Source organism: Euphorbia lathyris, chromosome 10 (assembly GCF_963576675.1).
Source record: "Euphorbia lathyris chromosome 10, ddEupLath1.1, whole genome shotgun sequence".
Classification (NCBI taxonomy): domain Eukaryota; kingdom Viridiplantae; phylum Streptophyta; class Magnoliopsida; order Malpighiales; family Euphorbiaceae; genus Euphorbia; species Euphorbia lathyris.
In genome coordinates, this window is record NC_088919.1 from 36,827,206 (window position 1) to 36,836,867 (window position 9,662).

Genomic DNA, 9,662 nt, shown 5'->3' on the forward strand with positions numbered 1-9,662 from the left:
CGAAAAGAACGAGGAAGAGAGAGAAAGATGAGGAGCTCGTTTCAGGTAAGTGAAAAGATGTGAAAGTGAGTAAAATGATAAGTGAAAGTATAAAAATGTGGGTTTAAATCAATAAAATATGCAGCAATGACATTAGTTTGATAAGTACTGAATCTTATTGTTATACCTAGTCTTATTTTCACACACTTAGCCTAGGGAAATGACGAAATTGTTTTAGTCTTTGCAAAAAAAATTTTTTTCCTCTCTACGGAACGCGGGCGTGTGGCTAGCATGCCTCACCACGTGGTGAGGCGTGATAGCACACACCTCACCACGTGGTGAGGCGTGATGTTCACATGCCAACGTGTGGATTTTTTTTTTCCAATTTTACATTTTAATTATTATTATCCTAAACAATTATAAATATTATAATTATTCTAAAAAATTGTAAATATTATAATTATTAATATTATAATTTGAATTATAATTATTAACATTATAATTAAAGAAGTTTCTACCCTCTTTCGAATGATTCGAGAGTCTTTTGCCACTTCTAAAGGTTTTTGCTCTTCACGGAGAGATGATGTTATCTTATCCCGTCTTCTGGCTTCTCCTAGGCCGCCTCCGGCTCCCAACATTATACCGGTCCATTGGCTTAAACCTCCTCCGGGCTGGTTAAAGTCAATGTGGACGGCTCTGCTTTTGGCACTCCAGGCAAGGCAGGAGCGGGAGGTATTTTTCGCAACTATCGTGGATTTTCCAAAGGTTGTTTTGCTTTTTCTACCCCTCCTTCTTTTGATTATATGGCTGAATTGAGAGCCGCTATTTTTGCAATTAAACTTGCTTGAGAGAAAAATTGGCATCAGCTTTGGGTTGAGTCAGACTCAATGTACGTTGTTAATTTGCTTAGACATCGTTCCATGGATGTTCCTTGGAGTATTCGTCAAGAATGGTTGCATTGTCTCAGTATTTGCTCTAGGATGAACATTCTTTTTTCACACATCTTTAGGGAAGGAAATAAAGTTGTTGATGCACTGGCAAAGTTTGAAGTCTTTTCCTCAGTGATCAATTGGTGGCCTTCAGCTCATGCTTTTTGCCACAGGTTTATCAATGATGACGTTTGTAGTATTTCCCACTTGCGTTTTTCTTGACTTTCCTAAACTTTTCTCATCCCCCTTCTTTTTGTTTGTTCTCCTTCCTCTTTTCTTGTTCAAACACTCATTTTTCGTTTGTTAATATATTGCGGGTTTGTCAGTTCTTTGGCCACGGGTGCTCATCCCGCTCAAGTTCTATCTCGTCCCAATTTCTAGAAGAAAAAAAATACATAAAGTATCAAATATGTATTAAAATGTGTTAAAACAATAAGTTCTAATTAGTTAGGAATAGATTTTAGAGAGTTTTGGATTTTTTAGAGAATTTGGAAATTTGAGAGGATTAATGAATTTATTGAAAGGATAATTTCGTTTTTTTACTGGGCTAAATGTAAGAATTTGTGGCTAGGTTTAGTAATCCATGATGAAATAGATGTTTATATATATATATAGGTACAAAAGTGTCCGGTAGTGTTTAAATAGGGAGGTCGAATGCAAGACAGTCACGTGTGTCAACTGTTTAAAAGAATTCACACACGAGCAAGAGAGAGAGAGGGTTGGTGTAATGTTATAGTTTGTTTTAATGAGGCAGTAAATGAAGTTTGGCAATTGTCCATACTTCAATCATTGTTTCAATATGTTTCATTATTTTCCTACAACACTTCTTTTTTTAATTACTCCTCATTTTTCTTACTTTTTTGTTTTTTACACAAAGATTGGGTCTAATTGAAAAAATAGTAATAAATGTCGTTCAAAAACTAAAAACGACAAATATAATAAAAATTAAAACATAAACTGTAATCATAATTTTGAAAGAGGAACTATAACCACAACATAATTTTTCATCTCTAGGTAAAAATGAATCTAAATATAACTTAAAGAAATAATGCATTCAACACGTAATTTAAAAACGAAATCTACAGATTACCGATCAATAAAGGACTAACTTTTGATGGAATAGGAAATAAAAAATTTCAAACCTCATAAATAGAGATCCAACTCTTTGTCACTCAGACCAACTCTTATTAGCCCTTATGAATTTACTTAAATTGTAATGATTAACCCTTAATTACAAGAATGCATACTATACATACATTTTAAATAAGTTGATGCGATAAAAAATATTGTTTTAAGCAAGTTGAGAAAATGAAAAGTTTATGATAACTACAAGAAATCACAGTGTATGTAATAACCATTTAATGTCACAAAAAATGTTATAATAAAAAACTTATTATTCGTTATAATAATTTATAGCAACGAGATTTCACGTGATAATTTCTATGAATATTATTTAGTATCACACGTGAATATTTATGTGCCACCTTTTAACGATTATATGATGATAATTTATAAATAAACTAATATGTCACCTGTACTAATCATACATTCCAAACACGAGCAATTAGGACTATAAATGAGACAAACCGTTCATGAGAAGGTCGACTTGTAAAAGAGCCGCATGTGAGTACGATTTATTGGCTCGGTTTGTAAATGAGCCGAGTTTGAGCAGGCCAAAGCTTGACTCGAAAGCTCGCGAGCATGTTCAATTAGAACATTTATGAAAAAAATTTATTTTTGTAGAAAACTACATAATTTCATGTTCACAATCATAATAAATGAGCAATAGACGAATTATTTGTAAGTATGTTGTTTATTTATTCACGAACTTTGCTTGTGAGCTTGTTTATGTAGGCAATTAAAAGCTATTTGTGAGCAAACTACATAAATATAATTAACGATTTACTCACAAATAATTCATGGTTAGATAATTTTCTTAATGAACCAAGTTCAAAGAAAATTTTGGGCTTGAAACAAGCTCGAAGCTCGGCTCGAGCTTGTTTATTTTCTAATAAGTTGAGCCGATCTTGAGCAAGCCAAAACTCGGTTTGGGTTCGAGCTTGTTAATTTAAAGCGAACTGAGCTTGAGGTGATCAAAGCTCGGCTCGCTCAGCTCGGTTCGATTACATCTATACGAGCAATGATGAAAAGATAACTGTACAGACACGTGGATTAATGAAATGAGCATGTTGACCCACACCAACTGTCACCTTGATCATTACGACTTATAATTGGAACATCTATGTGATCTCACTAGAAGGTGCTCCAAATCTTCTTTGTCCACGTGTCTCAGATGGTAACTAGGGCAGAGATGCGTGTACTTCCAAGGAATAGCAATGAAACCTTATAAATAGAAAATAATATCATACGACCGAGGTATCTCATTTCTTAACCTGTGGAATTTTATTATTCATCTTCATTCCTCAAAACACTACTAATTTAAGTATTAGAGCCGACCCCTTCTTGACATATATTTCTATCTTAATTCAGGATATCTCAATCTCGAATTGCATTTCTGAAGATTCTTCCTAAATTTTGCCACATTATGTGATAATTTTTATAGTGTTTTAAGTTGAAGAGGTGGAAAGATCATTTTGAAAATTTAAAAGGTGATTTAGCATTTGAGTGCAGATTGAAAAAAAGATTGGATATGCATTAAAATTAATTTTGACCATTTTTATTTTCGTAATAATTTCAATATAAGTTAAAGAATGGTATGATTAGGCTTAACCTAATTGAATTAAAAATAATGAAGAGATTGAAAGATGGAAAAGTTATTATGAAAAAAGAAAATGGAAAAGTAGAAGGAAACTTGGGGTTGTGAATGATTGAATAATAAAAAAAGAGATATATGAGCATAAGGTGAAACATGGCAAAAGCAAAAAATGAGCAAAGTGTACAAAAAAGGATATAAAAATGGTAAGCAAGAAGAATGAGTAAATTAGGAGATATTAAGGGGCATTTATGTGAATGTGAATGTGATTATTCGGAAATGGTACAAATTAAAGAGAATTAATGAAGGCAACCTAATACATACTAAAACGGACACTAACGGTATATTTCTCAGATACTATTCGTATTTTCCTTCTAAAAAAGCTTTTAGATTCTTCCCCTCTTACACCAACTATTTAAATGGAACTTCCTGCCTGGGTTGTTCAGCTAACCCCAGAGGCAGACTCCGGCCGACATTTTCCGATGAAAATTTCTACTATAGTACTCCACCTGTTACGGGCATAAAATTTGCATCTCTCTTAAAGGTTAGCTCTATCTATCTGGATTTTATATGTTTAGTAGTCGGACTCTGTTAAATAGAGTTCCTCGAACCTCATTTTGGGTATGAAGCAATCTTAAATTTTTGAGCCATCTGTTCCATCAATCTGAGATATCGAATGAAGATTACTCTGGGTGTGAATATAGTTTAAAGGTGTCGTGGTGGTGCGGATTCTCTAAGATTATCTCGTGGTTTGACCAAAAAAAAATCCTCGTTATAGAAAAAATTAATGAAAAAAATAAAATTTATTTTTATTATTCTTAAATTAATTGTTGTATAATAATAATTGAAATTCTAATGTATGACTTGTCAATATTATATGTTTGAGAAATTAAAAAAAAAAAATTAAGTCAACCAAATTTATTTATTTTGAATAAGTCAACCAAATTTATATGCTGTACATTTCCATAATAATAATATTATTATTAGGGATCATTTGTTTTGGGGGTTTCAAGAAAGGGTAAGGGAAATGAGGATGTTTCATTCCTTTTGTATGTGTTTGTTTTATCAATTCAATCATTCCTTTTACCCTCTTTTAGTTTTGAGTTTACCCCTAACTCCTCTAATCTCATTCCCCCAACCCCCTAAAGTTTTCCATTCCATTTCCACCATTTCTCACTCATTTAAACATCTACTCTACTTATAAAATTTTATTTTAGTCTTTATTTTATTTTTAAATTTTATTTTGGTCCATATATTTATTTATTTATACTTTTTTAATCCTTGGATTAATTTCACTTTTGATCCTTATATTTATATATTATTTATTTATTTATTCTCAAAAAATATTTTTTGACTAATTTTTACTTTTTTATTTTTATTTGATTCTTATATTTTTTTATATTTTTTTTATCCCTAGACTAATCTCACTTTTGATCCTTATACTTTTTTTTATTATATTTTATCCTGAAAAATAATTTTGACAAATATTTTTCTTTTATCATATTATTTGATTTTGGTATTTATTTTTAATTATTTTAAAACAATTATTTTCTTTTTAAAATAAAATATTTATGCATTTTTTTGATTTATTTTATTTATGTTTCTTCAGTTTCATCATCTTTTGATTTTAATAGTTGAATAAATTGATTTCCATTCTTATATTTACAGGTGATTAATTTATTAATATAGAGACATTTATGTATAGAAATTATTGTTAAAAATACAAGTCTAGTTTATTACGTCATTTGAACCAAACAACCACAAAGGGAACCATGAGTATATCATTCCATTTGTGGAACTAAAACAAAGAGAGAAGGGAATTCAGGGTCATTCCATTCCTTTCTCTTTGTTTCCCTTTCTTGATTCCATTTCGTTACCCCTATGCGAACCAAACGCCATTATATTCTTTGAGTTAATTTGTTTAGAAATTAAGTCATATACTCTTCTTTTATATCTTTATAGATTATAATTCAGTTTATATATATAAAGATGTAAGGAGCTAAGATTTTTTTAATTCGTTTTTTTGTTTGTTGTTGTTTATTATACGTTATTTATTGCTACCGATAAGTAATAAATATCTGTTGATTTAAATATTAGTTTCTCGGTTTTTATTAAACGTATTTTATGATCTAATATTATGTAAATATTATGCGCTTTGACTCAAATCTAATACTTTAGTACTCACATCATTAAAACGTATATGCATATATTAGATTTTCATCTTAATAATAAACTTCTCAATTTTCGATTTATGATTCAGTTCATTTCTGTCCACATCGACATCTCAATTTTCGATTTATGATTCAGTTCATTTCTGTCCGCATCGACATCTCTTAAGGCTGCTCCGTACCCTGGTTGTATAGAAAAAAATAAATATTTTAATGTGAGTGAATTCCAAATAAAATTAATTTAAATAGAATACTTTGGTCCATACCATATATATATATATATATATTATATAATTTGAAAAGTAAGTCAGAAGAGAAGAGAAAATAATATATGGAGCAGATTTTGTATAAGAAATATACTATTCTTTTATACCTAAGGTTAATGAAATAATAGATTTGATTAAAATTATCTTGTCTTCCCCCATTTTGCCTTTAATAGTGTCTGTGTAGTACTATCAGTCATCTCTCTCTCCCCACTCTCCACCATCCATAATCATCTTCAGTCATCTTATGCTCTCTCTTCCTCTATATAAAACCAATCTCTAACTGTTCATCTTTTCACTTCATCCATGGCTGACCCTTACTCTAATTTCTTCTCCGGCTGGTTTAAATTCAATAATAACCACCACTTTCACCATTTCCCTCCTCCAAATCCTCCCCCTCTTCCTCATCCTCCGGCTTATGCTATTAATATAAATCAAAGTCCCTCTTTTTTACAGTATCCAAACAGACCTCCTTCTCCTCCTCTAAGAGAAGCCCTACCCCTCCTCAAATTAACCCCATGTCAAGATCAAGAAGACGGTGAAGATCAAGAACATAGTTGCACTGCTACAACAGATCATCAAGAGAGGCTATTAATTGAAGATTTTGATGATGATGAGAGTGTTACTGTTGCACTTCATATAGGATTACCTAGCCCTAGTGCTGCTGAAATGGCTTCTGTACTTTCTTCTGATAAAGATGGAGATGGAGATGGAGATGGAGATGATAATAATGATAATTCTAATTCTGTTTACCCTATAAACAGGCTTAACAAGGGTCAATATTGGATCCCTACTCCTTCTCAGATTTTGATTGGTCCTACTCAGTTTTCTTGTCCTGTTTGCTGCAAGACCTTCAACAGATACAATAATATGCAGGTAATTTCACTTTTCTTTTCTCAGATGTTGGATTTAAAGAGCCAAGTTTTGATTCATTCTATATGAGATGAAAAAGGGAAAAAGAGAGATTTGATGAGAGGTTTTGCATGGTATGTTGTTGTGGGATTTGAAGTTCCAATATGAAACTGAGACTGAGATCAGATCAGATCAGATCAGTACCTTCCTTTTATGTGATTGAACCACTCAGGCAATGTTCCTTATGCCTTTACTACCTTTGAAGTTTGTGCCCATCTTTAACATTATTCATACCCCCTCATACTTCTGATTTTTCTGCTGTTCTCTTCAGAGAAAGAGACCATGATCCATCTTCTTTATTATCAATCAAACTTACCAACTGTTTTCTATATCTCACTCTTCTTTCCACACACATCAGAACCCCTAAATATATTCAAATCTTCTCTCTTTCTCTCTCTCTCCCCCCTCAAGAATTACCACCCTTTCTGAGGGACTAGAGATGATTGGTGTTAAGAATTGTAGTATTAATTAATTGGTCGGATGTATTGCTCCTCTATAATGTCTCCCCTCTTGATCTTTCCCTCTTCATATGAATCTAAGAAATGTATGTACTCAAACTTCTTAGTCCTTTGTCTTTGAATGTTCTATAGAGGAGAAGGCTTTTTGTCTTACTTCAATTTTGCTTCTTCTCTACTAATACTATCTATACTTTTTTTTCTCTCTAATTGAATTCAAAAAATATTTTTATTTTTGTTCTATTTCTTCATAGTAGTCAAATTAACAAAATTAGCAATTGTTTTGGATACATTTTGCCAAGTTTTTCTATATGCATAGGAATCTCGAAGAAAAAATGTAAGAACCTTTAGCTTGATTAATCAATGAAATCTCCTAAATGTAGTAAAAAAAAAAAAGATGGTCCATATATACTTTTGATAAACCTTAACTTTATCAAGAGAACATAAAAAAATCTACCTTGGGACAAAATTTGGCTAAGATAACAAAGATTTGAAGGTACAGATGAATCCTGCTTTTTACATAAGAGGTTAAAATGATACAAAAATGTGACTTTAGTTATAGTGTGACTAGATATTACTTTTTTCCTTTGTAATTGTAGATGCACATGTGGGGGCATGGATCTCAGTATAGAAAAGGGCCAGAATCATTAAGAGGAACTCAACCCACAGGAATGCTGAGACTACCATGTTACTGCTGTGCACCAGGTTGCAGAAACAATATTGATCATCCAAGAGCTAAGCCACTCAAAGATTTTAGAACTCTTCAAACACATTACAAGAGGAAGCATGGGATTAAGCCTTTTATGTGTAGAAAATGCGGTAAGGCTTTCGCGGTAAGGGGAGATTGGAGAACACATGAGAAGAATTGTGGAAAGCTTTGGTATTGTATTTGTGGTTCTGATTTTAAGCATAAAAGATCTCTTAAAGATCATATCAAAGCTTTTGGTAATGGTCATGCTGCTTATGGTGTTGATGGTTTTGAAGAAGATGATGAACCTGCTTCTGAAGTTGAGCAAGATAATGATTCCATGCAGTGAATTAACTACTTGAAGATCTTGATCAATTAATTAATTAACTAATTAATTAGTGGATTATTTAGCTAGTTAAATTAATTTTTTCATGAGCTTTTTAAGAACTGATATATATATATGTTCTTTCTTGGAAGCCACCTTGTTATAATTATGTTCTTTCTTTTCTTTAGTATTGTAGAATCCTACAAACACATCTTGCTAGGATAATTAAGTTCCATGTAAATCCTTTCTCATTTTAACTATTATTGATGCCTTTTTTTTTTCCTTCTTCCATCTTGTTTCTCTTGGTATTGTTGATGTCCTTTTATTCAGTCTTATATGAGTTGTTTCACATATTAACAATTATCACCATTGCCTCTCTAATCAAGAGGTTGAGAGTTTGAATCTTCAACTAAGTGTGGACCGTCAATAAACTGATTGATCTAAAAGTTTAAACTTATAGTTATGTTTTAAATGATTTTTATTATAATATTTGACCCCTCTATACCCAAATGCTCTTTGGACTTGAAATGTCTGTAATACTTGTTCATCTTATCATGTATTTGAAATTTCTATTAATAAATAAAAGTTGTCACCATTTGCTCTAACATGTTGTAATACCATATTGTTCATCTTATCATCATGTATTTGAAATTTCTATTAATAAATAAAAGTTGTCACCATTTGCTCTAACATGTTGTAATACCATATTGAGGAATTAATTGATACAAAAACTTAAATTTTTAGTTAAGGCTTGATAATAGTTTTTTTAATTATAATCTCACGGTATAGAGATATGAATATTGAATGATTTTGTTGGGTGGATTAAATGACAGTTTGACCTAATATCATATTATGTATGTAAATACTGTACATTTGGCCTAAGTTTTGTTCCCACATTTACTGAAAATTACCTTAAGGATGGCTTTTTGCTCATACCTTCGATCCCCTCCTATGTTATGGTTTAGACAATATTAAAAATGAACCCGGAGGGGATTGTAATGTGGGTGGTTTTTTAGTGGTTAATCTTTGAAAACTTGAGTTCAAAAATTTGAACGATTGCACCATGACACTTAACAGTTTGTCTCGGTCATCATTTTTTTAAGGTCGCTTTTTGCTCATTCCTTCTATCCCGGGGAACTAATCTTGACCACCCATCAAAGTTTGAGGAGAATATGAATTTGAAGTAGATAATTGTGATGGTGATAAAGAAGAATGTAGATGGAAAAAGGA

General features: G+C 31.5%; 1 protein-coding gene across 1 annotated transcript; it reads left to right on the top strand.

Annotated features, from left to right (window-relative positions):
- Positions 1 to 6,220: 6,220 nt before the first annotated feature.
- Positions 6,221 to 8,583, top strand: LOC136209011 (zinc finger protein WIP2). The gene is made up of 2 exons (XM_066000347.1): positions 6,221 to 6,928; positions 8,019 to 8,583. The coding sequence occupies exons 1-2, from the start codon at positions 6,359 to 6,361 to the stop codon at positions 8,454 to 8,456; spliced, it is 1,008 nt and encodes a 335-aa protein (XP_065856419.1). The 5' UTR covers positions 6,221 to 6,358; the 3' UTR covers positions 8,457 to 8,583.
- Positions 8,584 to 9,662: the final 1,079 nt, after the last annotated feature.